This window comes from Lepisma saccharinum, chromosome 1 (genome assembly GCF_977018435.1).
Source record: "Lepisma saccharinum chromosome 1, izLepSacc3.1, whole genome shotgun sequence".
Classification (NCBI taxonomy): Eukaryota; Metazoa; Arthropoda; class Insecta; order Zygentoma; family Lepismatidae; genus Lepisma; species Lepisma saccharinum.
The window spans coordinates 5,607,182-5,633,636 of record NC_139229.1 but is presented as its reverse complement, the minus strand read 5'-3'; the positions used below and the strand labels follow the sequence as shown (position 1 = coordinate 5,633,636).

The 26,455-nt window shown below is 37.3% G+C and overlaps 1 protein-coding gene across 1 annotated transcript; it reads left to right on the top strand.

Annotated features, from left to right (window-relative positions):
- On the top strand, positions 1 to 25,305 carry LOC145998575 (venom allergen 5 2-like). Its single transcript, XM_083135391.1, has 7 exons — positions 1 to 126; positions 3,579 to 3,705; positions 5,747 to 5,899; positions 13,214 to 13,307; positions 21,299 to 21,434; positions 23,471 to 23,706; positions 25,080 to 25,305. Exons 2-7 carry the CDS (start codon positions 3,583 to 3,585, stop codon positions 25,220 to 25,222), a joined length of 885 nt encoding a protein of 294 aa, XP_082991517.1. The 5' UTR covers positions 1 to 126; positions 3,579 to 3,582; the 3' UTR covers positions 25,223 to 25,305.
- Positions 25,306 to 26,455: the final 1,150 nt, after the last annotated feature.

The window sequence follows — 26,455 nt, the reverse complement described above, 5'->3', positions numbered from 1 at the left end:
GATATCGACAAGAATTCATGTTTACAAAGTTCACCTTGCATCTTGTTAGGACGTGAATGAAGGAGTTCGTCCTTTTTACAAGTACTCAAAATAATTCACAAAAGCATAACTAATCTTCTTGAGGAGGTAACTAATTGTAACTTTTTCGTTCACTTAGCTATGTAAATTGAACTCTCGAGAAAGCACAAAGCTGAACATAATTCGAGACCTTACTGATATGCGTTAAACAAATTAAAACTTAACTGACTTTCCAAAAGATCTCCTGTAAAGATTATGTATTTCGTTATGGTGGTCCAAATGTTACATCATATTCATTCATTTATCCATTTATTTTAGATGTAACAGCTATGGGTCTTTTTTGTCCATGGATATTTATGTTTTGGAATATACAAGGCTTGTTTTACATGATTATATCTTCACATTTTTTTCCTTATTGCACAGCAGTTATATATTTAAGACAAAAATATAAACATAACCTTTACAATTAATTATATTTTATAGCTTCTTATAAATGTTAACAAACCATATCCTAGTTGAACATCTGGATTTGACACCAAACCAATTGGAAACTGCACTTTGAAGCTATGCAAAGTTCTGTTTGGGATATTTATCTCTCTCTTTTATACTTTGGGCATTCAAATATAAGTTAGATTTTATGATGTGCGGTAAAATGGACAAGTATTACTCGGTAAATTGTCCATGACTATTTATATTTTTTCCCCTCTTGCATCCTGCGTGTTTTTAAGGAATGGATTTTAAGGTTGCCTTGCAGAGATTGTCATCAGCTTGTTTGACATTTTGTTTCAATTCTTGAAGCTCTAATTACTTAAAATCAAGAGCATATACATGGTGATGGATAATTTCCACTCTAGCACTGATAGATATGTAAAATTCAAACTACACAAGATCAGAAAGTGCCTGAAAATAGCGCAGAAGGCGATATAAAGCAACATGCACAATAACGCACACAACTATTGCAGAACGCGCGGGTCAAAACTTGCAGGATTAGATAAGCTAAGTGTTGAACATCGAAACGGCAATTGTTTCTAAGCGACATATTCATCAAAATTATTAGAGAAATCGTTAATACAAAACATCCAAATTTTATGAATAATTAGTTTCACAAAATCTCGAAAACTCACAAAAAATTTGCGGGAAATATTTGAAATTTGAAGTATGAGACCACCAATAAAAAATAAACATTTACATTAGAAACATCCACTTGCATTCATTAGAGTATCTGAACTGAGGCACATTTTAATAGCATCGCAATTCATGAGCATTTCTCTCTCATTATTATTGCAAATGTCCTGTTTTCAGCACCCACAACCATCTTTCTTACGTCTTCACCCGTTCTTACATTAGTGAACTAGGCTACTAATACCACTATTTTAGCCTAATGTACTAATTAAATTAGTATTTCATGATTTTTTCCGATATTGAAAACAAAATTAAAACTAAGGAAATCATAGAACCTTGTTTCCGTATTTTCAATAATATTTCAAAATTTACTTTTTCATAGCAATTTTCAACATCGGAAATTGTTCTTGACACCTATAAATAAATGATGTCTTAAAAAGACATATCGAAACGGGGGTACAGAGAAGAGAAAAAATAGTTGCAAGAGATTTAATCATGGAATGAATAGTGCAGAGATGCCATTACATACATATGTATATATATGTTGAAGGTAGGTAGGTTTATTTCTTGAAGATTACGACCAGTAGATCAGTCGTCGAGGGACATCCTGCATAGGTCGAAGTACGTTCACGGAAATCTCAATGAATCTTCAGTGGTAGCAGGTCGAGCCTGAAAGATCCGTGAGGAAATCGCCAAGATTCATTTGAACATGCCACGACGAGCTATGCAGGATGTTCATGGTTGTGCAGTGACATTCTGCGCTCTCTTTAATGTTGATTGATTTGATTTGATTGATTTAGTTTATTTTACTTCGCGTTTTGTGCCTCTTGGCTAATTTGCGATGATGGGGATGAGTGATGAAATGATGAAATTGATGAATGGACATTCACAAACAACCAAGCCCGACCAGGATTCGAACCCGGGACCCTTGGCGTCGCAGCGCGATGTGCTAACCACTCGGCCACAGGGTCGGGCTCTCTTTAATGTTGAGTTGGGGAAAGAATGCTGAGAAATATTAAGAAAATTAATATTTTTAGTGACATAGACCATGTTTTAGGTAAATTAGATACATATACATAGTGGCGGTCGGCGGCAACTATGATGGGTAGGGCCAACGTGATCAAAAAATCGAAAATAAACCTCCGCAATCCCCCCCCCCCGCCCCTTCCTTGAGGTTGCGCCACTGGCCAAGGTGTTTATCTTGGTTTGTTTGTTTCTGTGTTTAAGTAATAACTCACTAATCCGGTTCATCTTCACACACTAACCTATCTTGATACACTGCAGGACACTTCCCTAGAAACACAACAATTACAAGAGGAAGGGAAAAATAAATCCTCTCACCTTCTCCTCTCCATTGCACACGTATTCTAACTGGATGTCGCAAATATCCTAAACATTTGTTGTAAAAAGAAATTGTCGAAATGACAAAGGAAACTCGCATCACCATAGGATTTTTTACTTTTATATTTTTAAAAAGTCTGGATGGCCCTCTAGGCGCATCTATCTACTATCAAAATGTTCATTTAACTTTGGAAAAATACGTTCGTTCCTCCAAAAGTAGGCAGAAAAGTAGATAGTATCTTTCTCACGAATTACTTTCCCAACGGGTCTTACAAATCAGTCGTATTTAGCGACTTATCAATGAAGGTGGCAACTGTGTCAACATTGCGAAAGTTCCCTTGCCGTGCCAGGCGAAAACCATGGGCGAAAACTGGCTCGGCTGGTGTCTTATGGGCTAACCCGCCCCCTGCCACCTTTTGCGAGGGTACGATACAGCTGGCGATGCAGTGAGGAGGCTACCTTGGTGAGGAGGTTGGAGTGGTCGTCACGTCAGCTTGACCGATTGCAAGATTCGAATCTCCTTGTCTGTAAACTATCAATGTATTCATTTAACAATACTTGGGCGAGGTATACATTTCTTCTGAGGGTAGTTCCATGGCATGTCGGCTCTCCCCCTTGAGCCGCCGCTGCATATTGATACATACATACACGAGTACTGGTGTAGTTAAAACGTCCTTCAGAGAGTTCATATAAATCACACTTTCAGTTGATCTTATTGTAACAGACGTGGATGTTTCGTGTACATACTTTTCTACTGTTCATTTTTTTCCCGTAAAACGCACCGTTTCTGAGTCATTTAATGTTTTCAAATTTTCCGGATTTCTCGAGATTTTGCAGGAATAGATCTCTCATTTCTTATTGCACTTTGCTTTGAGAATTTTGACATGTACTTGTTCAGCAATTAACTTCAATTTCAACAATGCCTTGCCACTATGTAGTAGACTATATGATGCATGGTAGCACACTTACTGGATTTAAATTTTCTTTTTAGGTTGATATGTTGCATCACCTTTCACACAAATTCTCATTGAGCCAAGCTTCCAATTTTGTTAAGTGCCATGTCTTTTAAATTATTTCCTTTAATCTGTATTTTGCAGAGACATGGTTCTGTATATTTTGCTTCTGATCTACGCCTTTGTCGGAATTGGGTACATGAAGTTCAATCCAAAAGACTACTGTTCAATTCATTGTGGCAGAAATCTAGACACTGTATGCAAAAACATGGTAAGTCTTAGAAACAGTGAGCACCAAATCTCCAATTGGAACATTTTTTAAAGAAAATTAAGATTGAGCATTCACTTAATGCTTTTACACACAACAAAAATTATTTACTTGTTCCAATTTTAATTTCGTTCAAATGAAAACATAAGACGAGTAATTCTCACCTTAAAGTAAAGTGTGGATTTTCGTTGTATATTGATAATCAGGAAAAGGGTTTATATGTAAAAACATATTTATGTATGAAGCTGAAAAAGTTATATTTCGTATTATCTTTGTACACCATGGTATGTAGACTCGCAAAAACAAAAATATTTTTCTTTACATATTTTAGATATTTTTACATATTTCAGAACATTTCTCAACATATTCTCCATATTCGCGCAGAAGTGCTCAACGAAGTAAAATTTTAGAGACTCCAGAAGCACAATTCAATATAACATTTCCACTCATTGCTACCAACGTTCCAAGGAACATATATTTTTTTAAATTCACTACTGCATGACATAATCCATACCTTTCAAAATCATGTAGCAATTTAAGCTGATATATTAGTGTTATTTTGATATCATTATGTACGTATTAATTAAACGCATACCCACAATAAAGGTATTTTTAACAGTAATACTTAAAGTATGTAAAAATAAGGCTATTATTTTTCTTATTTAAAAGAGTAAATATGTAACATGGTTGAGTTTTATTGGGAGCGAAAAGTAGTGGGACCAAGATGGAAAGTTAGGGATGACAGGTAGGAAAAGTGGGGTCTAAAACACATCTTGCCCGGGTGAAAATTTTATCTTGAGCTGACCCTGCCTGTATGGATTAAATGTACAGACGAAAAATTAATTTCTGGGAAATGTGAAAGTTTAAAAATGGCATATTGGGGGAAAGTGGTGTCTTGAAAGCTTCAAATATATTGCTTACTTTTCGTAAGCCATTATTTAGTGGAATAATGTGACAGGCTTATATCAACAGTGCAAAATACGCCATAAAAACTACACACTCTCTCAACTCTGTGGATAGATATTAGTATGCAAGAAAACTTCAAGTTATTTCTTATTTTTGGTCGAAATGCGTCTACAGTTCTATAAAAATCTATTGGGCTACCGGGGAGGGGGGAGGAGATTTTTTTAGGACTTCAGCCCCGTAATGCCTCCTTAACACCGCTCCTGCAGCTGCTTTCAAAATTGCTATATTATTCATACGATCTTGCACATATCCAAATGATTAGCACCCGTACATTGGATATAGTAACTTTGTTTTATTGGACATTCTTGTGCTAAACATTTCTGTTTAAACACTGTTTTCGTCGAGCTAATCATTTAGGTGCCTTGTCCCCACATAAAGCGGCTCTGGGCCTCACCCAGCCTAAAATAAATGGGTGCCTGGAGGAAAAGGGCAGCCGGAGCATAGTGCTGATCACATCATCTCCAAAATGGCCGAGATCGAGAATGTGTGTGACCCTATCCCTACTCCCCTAAATATGCCTTCCTGGCAAGGGGCTTATTAAATAAATTAATAATAATAATTGTTTAGGTAAAATTTGGGTGTCATTTTGGATCTCCATTTTTGGGATTTCGGGTTGATTTCACTGGGTGGCATCAAAGTTTATTCAGTATATCTTCAAGATTAAGAGATTAACACCAGTGAATTGTACTGTGCACGAACAGGCTGGCTAAACGCACGGCCATGAAAGGAGGCGTTTGGGCAGAATTGCGTTGGTGCCACATGTGGGAGAAGCAAAGCGAGAGCGGGACGAAAGTAGCTGGTTCCCGCGCACTGTGTGGCAACATCAACCGGGCTGCGTTATCTAGTTCGAGCGTCAGACCGACCTCTCTCCGGACACTTTTGTGTCATCCCTTTCCTTTCGAGCAAATACTGTCAGTTTGTATCATAAGGATTAGAAAGACCAACTCAACGATATATTTCATTCTCTTAAACCTCTGAACACACGGGGTTGTGCTCCGATGTGGCAACAGCGCGAACTTCTGCCACCCGCCTAATTTCATGGCCGTGCATTTAATTCTGAATTTCTCGATTATTTTAGAAACCGAAAGGAAGTTGCTCAGGGTTGGCTCTTGGAACGCCAATGGATCGCGAATCACGTTATGTGATACTGAACGGTCACAACGAGTTCAGGAACAGTCTTGCTGGTGGAGAAGTAGAAAGATTCCCAAGAGCAACGAACATGAAGCGGATGGTGAGTATGAGTAATAGTGAACTGCTGCGACTCGACCGCCACGATCGGTTGCTCGCGTTGGCGACAGGGTTGTTAAAGGTTTAAGAACTCATAAATTCTATACTCTATCCCTGAAATCTCTGGAGCAAGGACAGGAATGAGGTGGCCAGAGCCAAGCAGTACACGCTGATACAAGCAACTGGGAACTGCAGTCGGTTTCCCCCTCCACGCAATCCTGTTCTCTCGCACGCATTCATTGGTCCATCCCCTTCGAATCAGTACTTGCGCAGAGACTTGATTTCGTTAGCTCGCTCCAGAGATTCCGAGGACAGAGTATAATGGGTTCTATCTATTGGGTTCTTGGAAGCTTGGTGGATCTCCTACTTACGAGTATAAAAAATGTTCACACTTGTAAGACCTATTCCTATAAATAATGATTCGATTCAGATAGCCTTTATTAAATTCAAAATTTAGAAAAAAAATAAAGATTGAAATACATGTTTACAAACGTTTTTTTGAGTTCGATATGAAAATGAATACTTTTGAAAAGTTGTGCTGCTCTTCAAGCTGAGCTGTTTTGATGATTCTATTTTTTCAGTTGTGGAATGAAGAGCTGGAATATATGGCTCAAGCGTGGGCTTTGCAATGCTTTCTTCCATATAATATTCGTGTTCACGACTTCTGCAGATTAACGCTAAGTAAGTATACGTTACTGATATTCACTGTGTAAATTCAGCTTTTGCTGGGGGAGGGGGGAGGTGTTCACTCAATGGAGTACGTGTGATTGGTGTGCAAATAGCTAAACTATTGCCTGCGGTTTTAAGTATCTTAGAATATTGGTTCTGACCTAGATCATTAAATGTTATGACTAGGGAAAGGATTATATGCTTTTATTCAATGCTCCGTTTCTCTGCGCATTCTGTATATAATGCGCGCGGACCGCAGAGAGAACTGTGGTTCTGCCGAATAGGTTTTGTTGAAGTTCGTGTTTTCTCTCGCGGGTTTTGCTACATTATCTTGGGGAAACTATTGGGGCTGCGATGATTGTATTATACCATTTTATAGCTCTCGTTCTGCTCTACAAGGTGAGACTATAGGATTTTATGTTGCTGCTCAATAAGAGTGAAAATCATTTATTTTTCTGAAAGAAAAGGGAGGAAAAGGTGCCGAAGCATCAAAGAGGGGGTAAAAAGGGGATAAATGTGCTAATCTCACGAGCAGGTGCAAAAAGGTGCAACAAAGTGTCTTCATTTTACTTGATTTCATGTCCTAAAATACATATCTCAAACTATCGGTATGAAATTTTACCCACATGTACCCAATTTTATTGAGAAATCAAAGAGAAAGAGAAATCAATAGTCACATCTATAGCATAGTTAATGAACTACATAGCTGAAACCTTAGAGAAACATAAAACTTCAAACACAATATATCTAGATCCTTCCAATGCATAGGATATAGTAAAAACATGGCTTGCTTATGGACAAACTCAACAACATAGGAATACGATAGACAGCCAATCCTATTTTCAGTACAAAATTCCAATTACTCAAGTAAGTTAGATCATACGTAGCACACAAGATAAGCAAATTAGCATCAGCAGCAGTAAACCGTTATGCAACTTCTACCTGCTGAAACGACTGAGTATAATTTATCAGTAAAATGCCTACATTACAGACTAATTTGCCTCTATATTAATAATACTACCAGAATACTAAGGCTTCAAAAGTGAACACTAAGAATAATGTTCAGACTAAAGTATATAGCATTTTGCAAAGGATTATTACTCCCTACATCTACAAGTCAATAACAATTATTCCTAATACTACGAACTTGGACAAAATATAGTCAAATACACAACACAAGATAAGAGAACAGCAGACACTCAATATCTAAAAAAAAATCAGATAAAAATATTCTACAACAAACTGCCTCATAATATAAAATTGCTAAGTCCCAAAAACATATATATACAAATACAATCAATAAAAACTACTTGAAAAGAGAAAACTCTCTACAGTCTCAAAGAGTTGGTGGAAAATAACAGCAAAACTTAGAAGCATGCACAGTCAATAGTGCTCAATTTGCATACAGTTTACATGCAACTCTTATGAAAAGACTCAAAACAGTCTCCTAGCTCAGTTCTCATCTGTACTTGGACAACAAAAACCTGCAACAAATTCTCAGAAATCCTACCTTTCCTACCCTTGTTTGAAAAGCAAAAAGTGCAATCTTCATACTAAGAAAAATATTGGAAAACAGGCATATCTATGTACGTAAAAGTGTGTACTCTTAGATAATTTGATAAAAATAGCAATATAGTTATAAATCAAAGAATATACCTAGTAATAATATTAATTTGAAAATAAGCTGATAGAAGAAATTAACATGTCATAGTAATTAGATTCGTTTGATAATTACAAGAAATATAAGTTTAAAACAGTAAAAAAAACTTGGTCACTTACATTGAAAGAGGAACATAAATTGAGAATATTTGAAAATAATATCCTTAGATAAATATTTGGGGCTAAAGGGGATGAGGAGACATATGAGTGGAGAAGGTTACATAATTTACAACTAAAAAAAAAGGTAAAAAGATAAAGTGTTCCCCTGTGCATAGCACCACGCCATGAAGGCGTATAGGGGGTGTGGGGGTAACGGCCTACACTTTCTTGATCTACATAATTTGTATTCATATCCAGATATTATTAGAATTATTAAATCAACCTAAGAAGACTTAGGTTGGTAGGTCATATGGTACGAATAGGAGAGGAAAGAAGAGTTTGCAGGATTATTATTGGCAAACCTTATGGAAAAATACCAATAGGAAGACCAAAACAAAGTGGAGGGATAATGTTAAGATGGACCTAAATGAAATTGGTAGGGATGGAAAAGAGCATATAGAACTTGCTCAGGACAGGGACAGATGCTGGCGCCATAAACCTTCGGGTTTAAGAAGGCTAGAGATTTAGCTAGATAGTTATACATTAAATATGCATAATTTTTGGTTTGTAATGTACATAGCATTGTGCTAAAAGTGTGTCAACTTTGCATTATATGCTGAAAATTAAACCAATTTCCCTTAGAAATACATTTTAAGAATAGCGCAAAATAGCATGCATAATAGAAATATAAGAAACTATCTGATGCATTAAAGTACTGACTATGGCTGAATAATTCAAGTACTATAAAATATTAGTGTGTTATTCAAGTAATTTAACTGTAAATATTATCTCTTGTGTGTAAAATATAATTGTTAGTTGACCTAATAGGTATAAATATTAACTTTATACAAGTTCATACACTCTAAATAACATAACTTTGATATATAAATTAGTAACAATTTGTTAAAAATTAAGTTATACTAAAAATAATTAGTTTTGTTTTCTTAAATAAATATAAAGTAGTAAAAATACTCAACAAATGATTCATTTTTTGTTATTTAAAAGATGCCAAACAGTGTAAACCAGTTGATATATTACAAATCTGTTTTTGAGATACTTAAATCGGGTAATGTGCTATTGCGTAATTTCTCAGAAATATATACAATCCTAGTTCTTGATACATTTATACAAATCAAAATCTAGTTGGTGTTGGTCTATAAATGTTGGATATGTAAAAGGCAAACTAAATTTAGTTATAATCCAGGAATTGTCGATAATTTCCGTTCCTTTTGTAGAACTAGTTGCATATTTTTTTTAAAAAAAAATATTTATACCAAACAAAAACACTAAGTATTGCAGTCTATCAGAGGCACCCACCAAATGAACAAAATAAAACCAGAAACCAGATTCATCATCGATGACAACATGGATATCATTATTCGGGGTACTTTCACAGACACTGAATTGATTTTGAAACAAAAAAATTACGTTGTCCTAAATAGAGAAGAGTACCCATCATGGGTCTACAGATCAGATGAGATCTTCGACACTTACAAGAACTGATTCCCCACACGAGAAGATCTATAAACATTATAGGAGATCTTTACTTCACCTTCGAGGGGAGTGGAGAAAACATAGAAGTGGAAATCACCAACATCTCTGGTGGAGTAACCCTCAACTTTGAACAGTGGTGAAAATTGCTCTCTTACCACAAATCCCTCATGGAAGAATTTCAGCAGCGGCTAAATAGTAATCCCTATGTGACTTTTGCTCTTTGGTAGAGTACTTTTTATTCATGTAAATCTGATATATTCTATATTTGTATATTAAATAAAAATCAACTTTAAAAAAAAAACTTAGCTCGATTGTTTTATTTGAATCCCAAATTAATGCTTTCCTCGAATTCTCGTATCTAACCAATATAATTTCAACTTTTTAAATATTATTGCTAAACAGTCACAAGTCAATATTATTTCCCCAAATAAATACTTCTTGCAGGGTAATAAGGCTCTGGCGTGTGATCCTGTGCCTCCTATACTCCTCCGTATTTTAGTCCTCGGATAGTGATTGTAGCCTCGTATAATAAAGCAAATGCAAGTAACCCAAGTGTTGATACACCCAAGAAATCCAGTAATACTTGAAAAATACGTTGAAAAGGGCTGTAAGGCTAAATTATTCTTCTAGCATAGTCAAAAAATTTTGGCAGGTGGACGGATCTACTATAGCACATATAATCACTCGTCTGTCAGCGTCGTCTTGTTCTTTGAATTTTCATAATATTGTTAAATAGTTATATTTAAGATAAAAAAAACAATATTGGTAAGCATCCAGTTATAGACCCCTCGATAAAGGGACTTCAGTCCTCATAGACACACATTAATTTTAGTTACAGTAAAAGTTTGGCTTCATATAATATCTCAAGTGCAAATAGTCGAAATGTTAAACATTTCGTGTACTTTATCCAGTAAGCCTTAGCTAAGAATACAATATCAGTGTTACAGACATAAAAACTAAGCAAGCTTTGATGTTCTAAAAATATCCTTTAAAATACTCTAACAGATAGTTGTGGATATTTGGGATCGAAATTTTCAAGCCTTCTCTTTTGCGTAAATAGGCTCTAGGATTCACTAAGCCTCAATAAAATTGGGTACATGTGGATAAAATCAGATGGAGAGTGGTGCTGGTCGCATCATCTCCAAAATAGCAAAAACAAAAGTATATGGAGCCCTACCTCATATATATAGGAAACCTTAAATAGTATAACAGTAACAAAATACTCAACAAACTCTAAAATAAACAAACTTTCCTACGTAGCAGGCAGGCATCACCTAACCTAAATAAATATAGAAATACGAAACTAAAAGTGGCATAGTGGAAATCTGTAAACCCTAATAATGATGATAACAACAATAATAATATATATTTTGTCTTAACTTTTAGTCAAAAGTAATTTTTCTTTTGTTTTTATTTACATGTTTTCAAAAACACTAAACTCTAAGTTTAAAATTAGTGAATGTGGGATACAAAACGCAATAAATAGAAAAATTAATATCCTGTAAAATATTCAGTTAAAAGTTGAAAGACACAGTGTGTGTGTCCAAAATATAATAAAAGATCTTTCCTGAATGGATTAAATTGTGTTATTTGAATAAAAATTTTGATAAACTAGTAAAATAAATAAACAAAACTGGACAAGACACACACTTTGTGTGTCCGAAATGTAACCAAAAACTCTTGCCTGAATAGTTTGAATCGTCTTGTTTTGGTAAAAATAAGCATAAACTTCTAAAATAATGAGGTAAAAGTTGGAAAAATATCTTTGTGTGGTGAAAATGTAATAGAAACTCTTTCCTGAAGACACAATCGTCTTACTTTGGTAAAATAAGCATAAAATTGTAAAATATTTGACATAAAGACAAAGTTTAGTGAAATTAACTCAATATTGTATGAAAAAGTACGCAGTAACATAAAGTTACTAGCTAAATCAATAATCAATAGGTCCGAGTTTCGACACTCCGTGATAAAGGCAAATAGTGAAAACTTTAGGCCCCGTCCAAGACAGCTTTTCCTTCTTCCTAGTACAGATAAATCCCTTACGCTTCGTTCTCCTTGTTCAGGGTAAAATTCTCGCTCCAATCTAATTGGGTATGCCAAAATTACTTTTCCTTGTGTTTTCGGGCTACTTTGACAGAAACATGTTCTAACATGCAAGCGTTCTACCCTAATCCCGATGCTACACCATCCCGTGCCTTGGAGGCAACCCTGAGCAGAATATTAATTGGCGGCGGAAACCGGTTCTACAAGCGACGCGCAGTTTCAAACATTTGACCTTGACCGCACATCCTTTGTTGTTTTGTTTAATCCCTCGCTTGTCCTGTGCTAGTGTATTGCATACCTTTCCCCTGTTCTTGCGATCTAGTTGACCTTGAAAAACCCGGTTCTCAAAATCTACCGACGCGTTTCCTTATTGGTAAATCGGGCGGATTCTTTCTTTGTTCTGGCGTTCTAACGTCATTTGATCTTGACCGCATATTCCCCAAATCCTTTATCGTCTCCATGCTCTTAGTTCACCGTCTTCTGCATAGCGTGTCGGATCACCGTCTTTCATACCATATAACATTATTACATAGTACAGTATAATTATTACCAGTACTTATCGTGGGTTAAAGTACCGGGACCATCCGAAATCGTAATTGAACCTTTACCATTGCCCATTACCACCATTCATAGCGTTTAATAAAACGTCAATTCTTATTTTCAATATTATAAACATAAATTATTATCGGTTTATACATTACATACTTTACAGTAATTAACATAAAACCCTATGCATAGCGTTTAGTAACACTAATTACCTTCTATTTACATATTTTTCATAAAATTAAAAAAATAAAAATTCATAAGAGTTATAAATATGCAGATACATAAATGTAAATTTTTCTAATGATATGCAAATTTATTCTAATACATGCAAATTAGTTCTTAATTATATGCAAATTAGTTAACACCCGTGCACTAATTGCCACTATCGTATTCAACCACTACTAGTGGGATCCGAACCACTATGTGCCTCCACCAATTGAAATACTTTTAAAAAGGCTATTTATTAAATTATTATTTGCAATGATGAGGATATATATATATATATATAATAGAAGGAATGAGAGAACATTGCTAACACACATTCCATTGCCGATACTCGAATGAGGAACTAACAAACCGAAAAGAAACTTCGCGGATCTCCTCCTTATAAAAAATGTTCACACCTGTAAGACCTATTCCTATAAAATGATTCGATTTAGAGCTCCTTTAATCAATTCAAAATTTAAAAAAAAAATAAAGATTGAAATGCATGTTTACAATAGTGTTTGAGTTCGACATGAAAATCAATACTTTTCAAAAGTTGTGCTGCTCTTCAAGCTGAGTTGTTTTGATGATTTTATTTTTTCAGTTGTGGAATGAAGAGTTGGAATTTATGGCTCAAGCGTGGGCTTTGCAATGCGGCTTTGACGATTATAAACACGACTTCTGCAGATTAACGCTAAGTAAGTATACGTTACTGATATTCACTGTGTAAATTCAGCTTTTTTCTGGGAGAAGGGGGGGGCGGTGTGTTCACTCAGTGGAGTACATGTGATTGGTGCAGTGGCGTGCGGTGATAAATCAGGCAGGGGAACAGGTCACCTGCACTTGCTCCCCCTCGCATGGGTGTCTTAATATAATACAATAGATCAAGTAAAATTCAACCCTTATTGAAATGAACCAAATAAATATACGATACATATACTGTATTACAAATTGTCAGAAGTGACAAACATGAGGCACGTTAAAATTATATGAAAATAATAATTTTAAAGCAAATGTGATATAATATAAAGAAAACATTAAAAATAAAATTGTTGATGCGCAACAAAGAAAAATTTGATAAAATAAATTTATGAGTAATCAGAAAAAAATATTTTTTGTGACCTATTTCATCTCTTTATTCGTAGATTAAGTTGACGTTTTTTCATAGAGTTAGTATTCTTGTAATTCAAATGTTTTCAATGCAATAATGGCACACAGATGGTTGAGTTTTTTCATGAGGGTGGCTGCTGTAGGACCATAATAAAATTCAAGTATAATTCCCGGTTTTCAAGGCGAACTTTACAAAAATTCAAGCAGATGTTTTCTCTATTTCGAACTAAGGTTTTACCGTCTCTCACCACCCTCACACATACACAAATACTTATTATATTAACAATATATGGTTTGTGCGATTCCAATGAATCCAATAATTCTAATTCACTTGGACGGTACATATATATAATTTAAGGCGCGGAGTTTACATTTGTCATTTCACATAGCTACTCGGCAGTGACGTGTCCAAGGGGGGGTTGGTAGGGGTTATACCCCCCCTTTTGGGCCAATGTTCCTAAAAAAAGAATGTCAATGGTAGGAAAATATGACAAAATAAGGGAGGACTACCAAGCAAAAGTATAGGTAACCCCTCCCTTACAAAAATCCTGGGCACGCCACTGCTACTCGGGACTATAGTCTACAAACACAAGTCACAAATGTTACGGGAAATAGTAATCTACGAAAAATTGTTAATTCTATAAGAATTTTAAATTTACCTAATCAACTTCAAGATATTTTTATCTTGCAATAATCTTCCGTCCATCAGATGGATTGTTCCGCAAAGAACACTAACAAACATGGGCGTCCGGAAGGGGGGAAAGAGGGGCCATGGCCCCCCTTGAAAACGAAAGTCAACAAAAAATTATGTATTTCACACATATAATTTCATTTTAGCCACAATAATATGTGTTAATTATTGCATGAACACCATAAATTCAAATTTAAGCAATGTTTTTTTTAGGGAACAACAATATTTTTGTGCCTTGTTTGCCCCTCCCTGGAAAAAATCCTGCGGACGTCCATGCTAACAAAGCAAACGGATTGAGAGAATTCTGTTTTATTTTCCACGCAGCTCTCTTTTCCTTCCTTGATAAAAATAGAATCTAAACTGTGAAAAACTTGTTTCAGGTCATTAATAAATATGTATAAATTCAATGGAATTGGGATTTTAAAAAGTTGCAATTTTTCACGTCTACGGGGCAAATTTCAAGCAGAATTCACGCACAATTCCCGGAGCCAATAATTCACGCATAATTCCCGTAATTCAAGGAATTCCCGGGGAGTAGCCACCCTGTTAGTAGAAGTTGTTAATGTGACAAAACCCGACCTGTTCCAGACTCCCTTCTCAGGAAACAAGGACAACAATATAATTTTCCACTGGAAGAATATCCAGTTAATCATTTTACAGAGTTGTAGTAACTCGTTTGAAAATGCCTTGTGTATGATTTTGTTTTAGTTTTTAATTCAGTTAGGATGTGTCTTGGTTTGTTGTATTTTCTGCAAAGTTCAATGAACTACAGGCTTTCGTACTCAGCCGGTCGATCATACAACACTCGCAACATTCGCTTTCTTGTCCTGCCGCTGCGTGCCTTGAAACTTTGGTCTTGGGGTTGGTGGAACAGGTGGATGTGAGTTGTTCCCTCGGAAGCTATTTCGCAGCGTTTAGCCAAGGCATTTAGCAGACGTTTAGATTGTAGATTTTTTTTTCAGTTCGTTATGAATGTCAGACGAGTTCTCAACGAGATTAGGAAGTTAGGGACTTTCTACACTCAAAAGTATCACTTATGACGCGATTAAACTTCAGCACATAGCAAAAACTGAAGAAAAGCGAATCCGCAATATCTCTCTCAGGGAACAGCTAGAGTTCAAATCACAAACCCTGACACCTTCTGTAAACAAAACCACCTGCATGCAGAAAGCATTGCAAACTCATAGAAGTAAAATAATCCACACGAAAATCCAGCGTTGTTACAGGATTCATTACGTAAGGTAAAACAATGGCAAATTTGTAGTATGGGATACGCTGCCGCAAATGACATCTCACCTTAAACCCAATGCTCTTTCTTTTTTTACTTATTGCTTCACCTTTATGGTTAACTCTTTGCACCAGTAATCATTTCCCATAAATTTGGCTTCTTTCTTTGAATATATTTTACTTGCATTTTTTAGACAAAATGATATAACATGGTAATGTATATTTCTAAGGTTTGATATAGATAGGAGTGTATTTGAAATGTATTTGTACATTTTATGTAAATTGTATCTTATGTAAATAAAATATATAATGGGCATAAACAGCCATATGCATTGCTGTAAGTCCATTAAATATATTGATGATGATCAAAACAAGACCAATAGTTCGTAAATTTATTGCGGTTGGAAACTTTGACAAGCATCCTAATAACGATTTTTGTTCCGCCAAATATAGTGCACTTCGTAAAATAACTTGGTGACATGGCAAGGCAAGATAAGTGTGAACATTTTGTAGTAATATAACTTTCAATGAGCTTAGAGATTTGTGTACATAATGATATTTTATAACATTGGTTATTTTCTAAAAATAATCATGTGAACAGCAAGGAAGTAGTGCAACTTAGTAATATTGCCTGACTTATCCTTAGAAAAATAACATGCCGAGTTCTATGCGTGAGGGAAAGTCTCAGTTTACTCCGAGCTTGTTTTCAAAATTCTAGCAAGGACAGCCTTTGAAAAGGGGTGAGAAACAGATTCTACTCAATATTTATGTAACGTTCTGTCAGTAGTATCCTGAGAAACCAGTAAATGAAGTGGTTAAGTTGGTATCCCAGTGCAGTGGTGTGTCAGTGTCTGCAGTTTTAAGGGTTATGAAAGAGAGAATGACCGGGAGAGTAACAATGTATGCGGCTGCATATTCGTCTGATGTTTTGAGAACGGGTTCTCACATTCAGAGGCTCTTATATAAAATGAATAGGTGTGCGAACTATGAGTGTAACAGCAGATGATTGCGGTCATGGATCAGCTGACGCGGAGTGATACATCGAATCGGTGAGACCGTTTGTTTACAGAAGGTCTCAGGGATGGTGATTTAGACCTTAGATTGTTCAGCTTCCGTGGTGCCGTGGGGATCGTTTACCTTCGCGCTTGGTCGGAAATACTCGGCGTCAGACAGAAGAGGGCATGATACTAAGAGACCATGGTTAGAATGGGGTGAGCACCATGATGTGTTGGGGGTAGGTGACGTCAACAAACGTCCAGCCACGGTGAAAGATTTTCTTCAGTGTTACTTTTGGAAACGTTGATTTCGGGAGAAAGAAGTGTTCTTATTATGTTAATATAAATAATTTAAAATAGCCCAAAAGCGCAGTAAGTAGGAGGGAACAGCCTGTTCCCTCTGTTCCATGGAGGGACCGCCACTGGATTGGTGTGCAAATTTATGCATGTTACCAGTGTAAGCTAAAGTATTGCCTGCGGTTTTAAGTATCTTGGAATATTGGTTCTAACCTAGATCATTAAATGTTATGACTCGGGAAAGGATTTTAAGGTGGAAAATTATAGTCGGGAAAGGGATGAAAAGTTTCTGAAAATGTTTTCAAGAAGGTGAAAAAAAGGTGCTGTTAAAATGCTTTTATTCAATGCTCTAAGAAAGAAAAAAAGGAAAGGAAAAACCCCGCCCCTAAAGGGCTCGCGGGGGGTGAGTGGTGCTCGACCTGAATCAACCGGCAACTACCCCTCTCCACCTTTTGAGCTCGGCTAGTGCTTCAACTTTACCTCGTAAGGCTGATTGAAGCGGCCGGAAGGGGTTTATCCAGGATTTTTCACTTGGGGGGGGGGGCGGTGTTGGAAACTTTTTGGGGGTGTAAGTTTGGGGATGTTAAGTCCATATTTTGGATAGTTTTTAAAATGTTCGCCCTAACATTTAAGAAGATACATGTCAAATGCTGGAAAAAATTGAAAAGAGATTCTCGTGATAATGTTAACATTTCAGTCTAACGTTTCAAGTATTGCTTCCAATAATGTTCAGTACTTGATTTAATAAATCGTTAGACAATCACAAGTGATGACATCGAAAAACACAAAATTTAAACATATTATTACCAGGGATTATTTCATGCAATTCCTAAGCTATTTCTAAGGAAATTAGGAACACTTGCGCAATGTTGTTTTACTGTATTTGTATGGTTCTTGTCACAGTTGTAACTCAGAGATTAGCTTGCGGTTGTCCAATTCATCGAGGAAATAAATATCGGTGGGAATGCATTGCATGGGGTGCGTGCGCTCTTCCTGTCTGAAGCAGTAGTAATAAGTACAGATATAATATGACTTAAATAAATGACTACACTGCGAGCGAAGGGAGCAAGACAATTTTTTGAACTACTTTTTTGCAAACTGATAAAGCATATTGTTAATTAAACATAGCAACAATACTTTCATTTCACAGTATCCCACGATGTTTACTCTTTACAATCTTGCTTTGCTCGTTCGATGTCCTCTTTACCTCAGCACATGCTCCCTGCCCCCTCCTGTTCTATCTTCAGTTAGAAAATATGCATATATATAATTTCAATAGTTCTATGTTACGAGTGAGTTCCAAATTTTGCTGGTGTTTACAAATCTCTGTTTAAACAATGATTCACAAACTGAAATAAAGTAATGAAACTCTCTATATATTTAGAGCATGGCCATGAAGACTTTAAAATATAGTGGGAAGTTGGGATGCACGTTTGATAGATGATACCTGGTATTGCTTTTGAACGAAATCGGTCAAGGAATTTCATATTGAAGTATTATACTCTTACAAAACTTTGGAAAATATGCTTGGCGCTGTTGAGAGTTTATCTTTGAAATACTGAACGAGATACTAGGGAATTGTGCTAAAACTAAATAACATGTGCAAATAAACGCATCGCATGTTAGCTGCAAAGGGAAGGCAAGGAAATTTCACTTATAATTTGAGGTAATGCTTTATTTTCAATAATTTATAAATTGAATAGCATTTATTTCACTTTCCAACACAAAGACCACAATGAAACAAGCGAAAATTTTCTTTCCACGTTTTCCAGCAGGCAGTGGAAAGTGCCGTCTTGTCCCCCCCCCCCTCCTCACCTGGTGCACCTATGGTCAGATATAAATTTGGGACTTAATGTAAATAGAATGTATTTTCATGTTTAATTCCTTGTATTTCCCTTGCTTCCTTTGAAAAGTTGGAAAAAATTAAATGTCATTATGTCAGGGAACAGACTAGATAAAAAGAGGAAGACAAATTTTACTAAATCTATATCTTTGCAAACTAACAATAACTTTAATTTAATAGGGTGCCAGTAATTTCACAGGGGTTTTGCTTGTTCGGCGCGCCTAGGCAAGCACCCCCACGTGGACTCTCCCCCTTTTACAACTCTCTTTCAAATATATAATTTCTTTTACAAAGGTAAGAACTCTTAGAACCACAAAAATGGTCACATGCATACCTAGACGTGAATGAATCACTTAGGTTCTTCATGAAATAAATACTTGCCGTTTTATATCAAATATTCGGTCAGTAAATTTTATATTGGTACTTTATGAATATCGGTTCGAAGAAATTATACCTACATATAGTGTCACTGCTTTTCTACTCACCACTTTCGGTTTCTTTCTGTCTGATTTCGTTTCCTCTATCTTCTGTCTGCAGCCAATTTTGCAGTAAAGTTTGCGTTTGCTATTAGTCAAGCATTGTTGTATATACAGCAGAAAAACCTCAAGAGGGTAGTGATCGCCACTGATTCATCGTCAGTCTTACACTCCCAGGGGTCGATAACAGCTGATTACCATGTAGACTGGTACACTGTTAACATAAACATTTTATATTACAAACTACATAGGCATCCGCACTGGGGGGCAAGGGGATGTCCGCAGATTTTTCCAGCGAGGGGAAAACAATGTATTTTTTTATCAGGCTGGTAAACGAGGCATATTAGCCCGTAATAGCGTTGCCCTCTCAGAAAACACCACTTGAGTTTGAAATTATCACGTTCCTACATCCATATTATAATAATGGTTTTAAATTACTGTGACTGAAGTCAACTCATATGTCTGAAATAATAGGTACTTTTATGTCAACATTCATTTTCCAGAAGGGAAGGGGACGATTGATTGAGTTGGTGTTTTAAGCACAGTAAGGCTAATTGGGACTGGACCTACAGTTTAAAGTGGCTTCCGAACCACTATGTGCCTCCACCGGGAATCGAACCCGGGACCCCTTAATTACAAGGCGACGACGATACCACTGCGCGATCGGGGACGCCCAGGGGAGGGGGACGAGATAGGTTGGGAATAACCTAGAGTCGCCAAGCAAAGGGTAACAAAAAAAGCCCGCTGCTGCAGTGGCGCGCGTTGTTTATGGTGTAAACGTCACAGATACTTTTGTAACAATAGTGCTAAACCCAGCACCCTGTGTTTGGCGAAAAGAAACCGAACATCTCCATTTCAGGAGTGGACGTGTTTCAAACAAAAGAAAGTAAACCGTCCGAGGGACCCGACCAACGTATTTCATCTCTTCCGCATCTTTCGGTGGTAAAATCTAAAATCAAATTTACCCTTTCTCAACATCGACACAAGGGGCCTGCGATGACTCTCTTTTCGCGAAGAATATTTATGACAGTAAATCGTAGAAAGTTGTGTTCACAAATGAAGCTTTACGTTGTCGGCGATTTTCGACAATCTTTCAAATCTAATGCTAACAATAACAAATTGATTTGCCTTCTGCTGGTGTTCGGTGTACAGGTATCATTAGGTGTGGGCACGAATCCTGCACCATAATGAAAAGATGAATTACTTATGTGAAATATATTGGTTAATTATACAGCATGTCTTCCTCAATAATTGAAGATAACAATGCTTATGCTAGGTTTCCACCTATCCTCCCCATCTGCTAGAAATACACACACACACACAATCACACACACAATTTCACGTGCACAGACACACACACATATATATATATATACATGTATAAAATAATTTGCCCACGCTACGAAGTCCGAGGTTCTACCTAGTAAGGCATGAATGAAAGTTTCACTGTGTTTGCGTCACTTCATCCACTTCATCACTTCTTCATTCATCTTTATTGTCGTACTTACCCGTAGATGCACAAAAGCGACCTAAAATAACTAAAATAGAAATAGATTTTGGGGTGGGATAAAATACAGCCATCTAAAAATAGTAATGTAATAATAGTAACACAATAATAATACTTATTATTTCTTAGCACAATTGAGTATAGTTTGGCATAATTTCACAGTTCAAACAGCACTATTCATGGCTGAGTGGAGTTCCACTCTACCTCTCCCCTCCATGTTCAAGTAAGATGAGCAGGAAACGTATTTTTGAGCAGGCCGTTGGAGGTGCCATAGCAATAGTTTTTTAACGAATTCTCCCGAGAAATCAATAGGCCTGGCAACACTGACGTGGGCCGCGCTGAAGGCTCCTTTCCCCTGCCCTTTCCCACACCCGCCGGCGTGATCCGGTTCTGCGCAGGTTTTTTTGCTTGTGGTTCCACTATAGAAGATACGCAGAAAAAGGACAGAGAAAATCAAGATGAGGGAGATTAATCAAGACCAACTTTAGAAAATAATTTTGTATACAGTGTGAAATATATATTAAATGTTAGTTTTGTTTGTAGACAAAAGTGAAACTGGACAGATCCTACACTCAGATGCGTCAGACGGAACTATGGAGGATGACTTCTACAGTTTTTTTGACATTATGACCGATCCAGAGGAACACTCGTACCCGCCGGGTGGAAAATATAAGCACAGGTAAGTGATAAAAAACTAGATTCATGTCCATTTCAGACAGTACAGTCAACGGCAAAGATAATGGTAAGCAAATTCTCCACCGCTATTTTCATTACCTTTTTAATCCTACATCCTGTGTTGTTTTAAGGAATGAAACTATGTTGGTACAAAGCAGGCATTGTTCTCTGCTTATTGACGTCTTTATTTCAATTCATTATCAGCACAATGTGTGATACAGACCTAATGAAAATGGCGATGGACAATTCGCCTACTGTTACTTTCGCCCTTGGGTGTACATGGATCTTCTTTGTAGTGTCATTCAAAGCCGTATGATCCCAATATAATCCTTGCCTTCCAAAAAGTTCAGAGGATATTAATAACCATTGATTATGAAACAAATGCTAATATTTTCATTACTTAATTTTCCTACTTAATATGTCTTTAGTAACCCCCGAAATACGACCTTTGTGTCCTTCAAAGCCGTATGATCCCAATATAAATCCTTGTCTTACAATAAGTTCAGAGGAAATTATATAACAACTGGTAAACGAATAAATTTTTCATTATTTAATTTTAGTACGTGATAAATCTTTCTGGGGGTCTCCGGACCCTCTGGACCCCCTAAATATCCTAGGTAGCAGCCTCTTAAAGGGAATTTAATTTGAATTTGTTTTAGGTTCACTTTATGCACAGAAAGGGAAATCGGGATCCAGAAATTGCAGTTGGGAGGGGTGAATTTCAGTCGAGTGCCTCACCTCACCGAGAATCATTTCTAACCTACACTTGCACTGCTTTATGTAAACAATATGTCGTATTGTAAACAGGAACTTCTAGTACGTTCTAGAGACTCATGTATTGTTTTGCGAAAATAGGGGTCTAGGACTGGAATAGGTGGCTATTGTTGTATGTCGTTGTCATAATTCCTTGCACTGCCACAGTAAACTGAACGAACAGATATGGGGAAAAACTAAATATGCTGACCAAGGCAGTAATTTATTGTATTAAAAACATAAACTAAACGTAACGTTTCAACCTTCTAGCAAGGTCTTCTTGAGACTCTGTATCAAGTATCAAGCTTTTGTACTTGATACAGAGTCTGAAGAAGACCTTGCTAGAAGGTTGAAACGTTACGTTTAGTTTATGTTTTTAATACAATAAATTACTGCCTTGGTCAGCATATTTAGTTTTTCATAATCATGGAAACAAGGCTTAATGGTGTTAAGATATGGGGAGTAAAGTGAAGAAACAAACAAAACAAATAATATATTATGTCAAGTCGTCTCGGGTTCGATCCTCATTTAAGGCATATTGCACAGTGGTTGGGGTTCAAATTTAAACTGTAGGACCACTTCCGATTAGTCTATCTGAGTATAACGTGTACTTAAACGAAACCTTAAAATTCATTTCCGAACTTGTTTATTTGTGATAAAAGACAGAACAGTTGAAGCCTTTAAAAATATTAGGCATAATAATATATCCAAAAACCTGGCAGTCGGGAGGTGCGATCGCCTTCCCCGTAGATCCGAGCCTGTCTGGATTGGACCTACAGTTTAAAATGGGATCCGAACCACTATGTGCCTCCACGGGTCTCCTAAAGTGATCTTTTAAAATCATATTCAGTGATTATTTGTATGATAATTATTGCGTGGTTCTGTCTGGTCACTCGTTACGTAAGACAATGAAATGAGTTTGCCAATTTTTGTACATTACATTACCTACAACGAATTCACAAAGACAGGATCCAGATTGCGCCGTTTTGCACTAGTCTGATCTAAAGTACATTCACAGCCTGATTTCACGAAGCTCTAATGGATTTGAGCGTGCTTTGAATACAACATAGTATATCGAGTGTCAGTGGCGGCGATTTGGCGGGGGCGAAGGGGGACAGTTGCCCCACTTTTGCCCCTGCACTATGCTAAACCTTATCTACCAAAGGAAAGTAAACCGTCCTTGTCCCTCCAGTTTTGGCACTGTACCCCCCTAGTTTTGGGACCCAATCGCCGCCACTGTCGAATGTCCAATCTGACACTACGGTTGCTTTTCTTTCTTTTTCCTAGCGGTCCAGATGATGATGATTTCTATCAAATGATTTGGGCAGAGACTGGCCAAGTCGGCTGCGCCTACGTTGAACGACCTGAACGATCATTGGATGTTGCTAAAGAGTACTATATCGTGTGTAACTATTTTCCGAAGTGCTGCGTTAAGGGTAAAATCATCTACAAGGCAGGAAACAAGCCTTGCTCCAAATGTGCCCACGGTGAAGTTTGTGACAAGACTTACCCCAACCTATGCGGTAAGAGCTTGCCTCTTTGTTGTATCACCATCTCCCTACACTCTGTTTCGGCTATCTCTGGAGGAAGGCCGCGCACAGCGGCAGACGAAGGGAAAATCGAGTGGGCAGAGCGAAGCAGTGCACGCTGCTGCAAAAGGCTGATAACCGCAGTCGCTTTTCCCCCTCCACGCAATCCCATTCCCTCTCACGAGTTCATTGGTGGAGCCGTCTCGAGTCACTACTTGCGCACACACTTGCTTTCGTTCGTTTGCTCCAGAGATTTCAGGGACAGAGTATAAATGAACTGAATTGTTGTTTTAAGTCCACTTTATGCACAGATAGGCGAATCGGGACTGGACCTAAGGTTTAAAGTGGGATCCGAACAATTATGCAATGTGCCTCCACCGGGTATCGAAACCGGGATCTCATGTTTCACAAACCAAGCAGTCAACAAGGTATTTAATATATTCATAAAACAAGACGCTAAGCATAGGCGCCGACTCCATGGGGCTTTAGGGGGCTCGAGCCCCCCCAATGTTAACGATGTGGGGGCAGAGCCCCCCAAATAATTTTGCTTAAGAGGATCTCATTTATTATTTTGCTTCTCTTGTAAAGTTTACTCTGAATTGTGCCACATTAACTTAACTTTAAATACACATTTGAAATGTTCTAGACCATCAACTTTGGGGGGCTGAAACCGCTAAACCATCAACTTTGGGTGGGGGGGCTATGACCAGAGACAGCAAAACACATGACTTATTACTAAGTATATAACTATGAGTATTGTTAACATTTTTACTAAAAAGAGTTTCAAAAGAAGATGTGCATGAACTAGGAGAGTGAATGGGACGTTCGGGCTGCAAATGGCTCTCACATGACATTCAGAACGAGATCATTGATATATTAGTAAGATCCAGTGGATTAGGGAGTGAGGGGGCAGTTGACCCCCCACTTTTTGCCACTTTTGCCCCCGCACTATGCTAAACCTTATCTACGAGGAGAAAGTAAACTATCCTTGCCCCCCCCAGTTTTTGCACCTTGCCCCCCTAGTTTTGGCACCAAATCGCCGCCACTGGGGAGATCTGTTTTGCGCTCCGTGGTAGCAAATATTAAAAGTCGGGAATATTATGGTTGACGAAACTTGTGACATATTTATCCGTGAACAATTGACATTTTGCATTCGAACTGTAAATGAAAATTTTAATATTTTTGAGGAATTCATGGCTTTTACGAGATTCCGAACACCGAGTCCAAAACTTTAAAATGGGAGTGAGTGAGTCATTCATTAATTTATTTCAGTGATCAGAGCCCCCCCCCCAATAATTTTAACAAGTCGGCGCCCCTGACGCTAAGTATTTGTACAGCCACCGATAATAAATATATTTCAATTGCAGTTGACCCTGACATGGTGCCTACTAATGAACCGTTCCCCATACCAGAAACTTCTGCATGGGACGATACCTCTGCAGGCTTCAAGTTCAAGGCTTATTTGTGGGTGCACATACCTATTATTTTACTGGCGGTGCTAATAACTTGATCGTGCATGGTACTAGTCAAGAAAAATGATTTCCTTAATAGAATTAGAAGCACATTTCAATCGACATTGGATTGTCTGTAATCTTTTCATTTCACATCCATCTATTCATATATTTTATACACATTACTAATTTGTCAATAAAAGTGTGAATCTGGCATATTCAGAATTGTTTTGTTTTATTCTGTTTATTTATTTATTATTATTTATTTTTGGCTATTAATAATTCATTGCCAGATAAAATGGAAATGTGGAAAAATAGTAAAAACAACGTAATGTCACTTCAATAACTGATTTGAATATTTTTCTTTCAAATCGTACCAAAAATAAAATAGATTTTCTACACACTCTCATAAACTGAACATCCTTCGTTTATGCTAAAGCAAGAATTGAATTACAGGGATTTCCAGTGTGAATTAGTGGATGTTGATTGTTGTCACGTGGCAACACTGTTTCGATACATCGTTCATTAGCTGTATACGACGCACGCTTTTAGAAGCGATATTGGGTGGGGCCACGCAGAGGGTGTGGGTGGCGATCAGCCAATGGCAGGAGTGCAACGTTGTACAGTAAGGAGACTGCAGCGCGGAAGTTAAAAGCCGTGTTCTGAATTTTTCTTGCGCGCAAGAACTTTTCATAAAATTCACCACATGAACTTTCACCATAAGATGGGGAAATACATTTTGAACCTGACTGTCCAAGTCCCATGAATTTCCGTCGCCTACAGCCGGAGTTATCGTTCCTTGAAGAAACAAGGGAAACATCACCTTTCATTTCCTTCCGCCTGTTTTGTTCGTTGCCACCGTGTTGACGCAGCTGAGTTGTTGTGTCTAGTAGGGTTGGCCAGATCAGGATATATATATAGTGTGTGCGCGCGTGCGCGATTTGTAATTAAGTAATACACTTACAAGGGAGGTCTAAGTCTCCCCCTCCGATTTCCATGAAACTTGGCAGGTGTATGGAGGGGCCCAAAGGAAGAAATACGTGTTTTTGTGTTTCAGCTAAAAAAAAATTGTTTTAGGGGGCAAAATCCCCCTCAAAAGTCAAAATGAAGACAAATTGACGCGGGAATCTGACTCCTGTGTGCCACTCTGATTTCCATGAAATTTGGCAGCTGTATGGAGGGGCCCAAAGGAAGAAGTACGTGTTTTTGTGTTTCAGCTAAAAAACTGTTTTAGGGGGAACCCCCCCTCAAATGTCAAGATGAGGAGAAATTGAAGTGGGGATCCGACCCCG

Bases quoted from the DNA above. Each gene is read 5' to 3' on its own strand.
- LOC145998575 (XM_083135391.1), top strand. From the start codon at position 3,583: ATGGTTCTGTATATTTTGCTTCTGATCTACGCCTTTGTCGGAATTGGG. The intron at 3,706-5,746 runs GTAAGTCTTAGA...CGATTATTTTAG, and splicing joins ACACTGTATGCAAAAACATG to AAACCGAAAGGAAGTTGCTC. The intron at 23,707-25,079 runs GTAAGAGCTTGC...TTTCAATTGCAG, and splicing joins GACTTACCCCAACCTATGCG to TTGACCCTGACATGGTGCCT.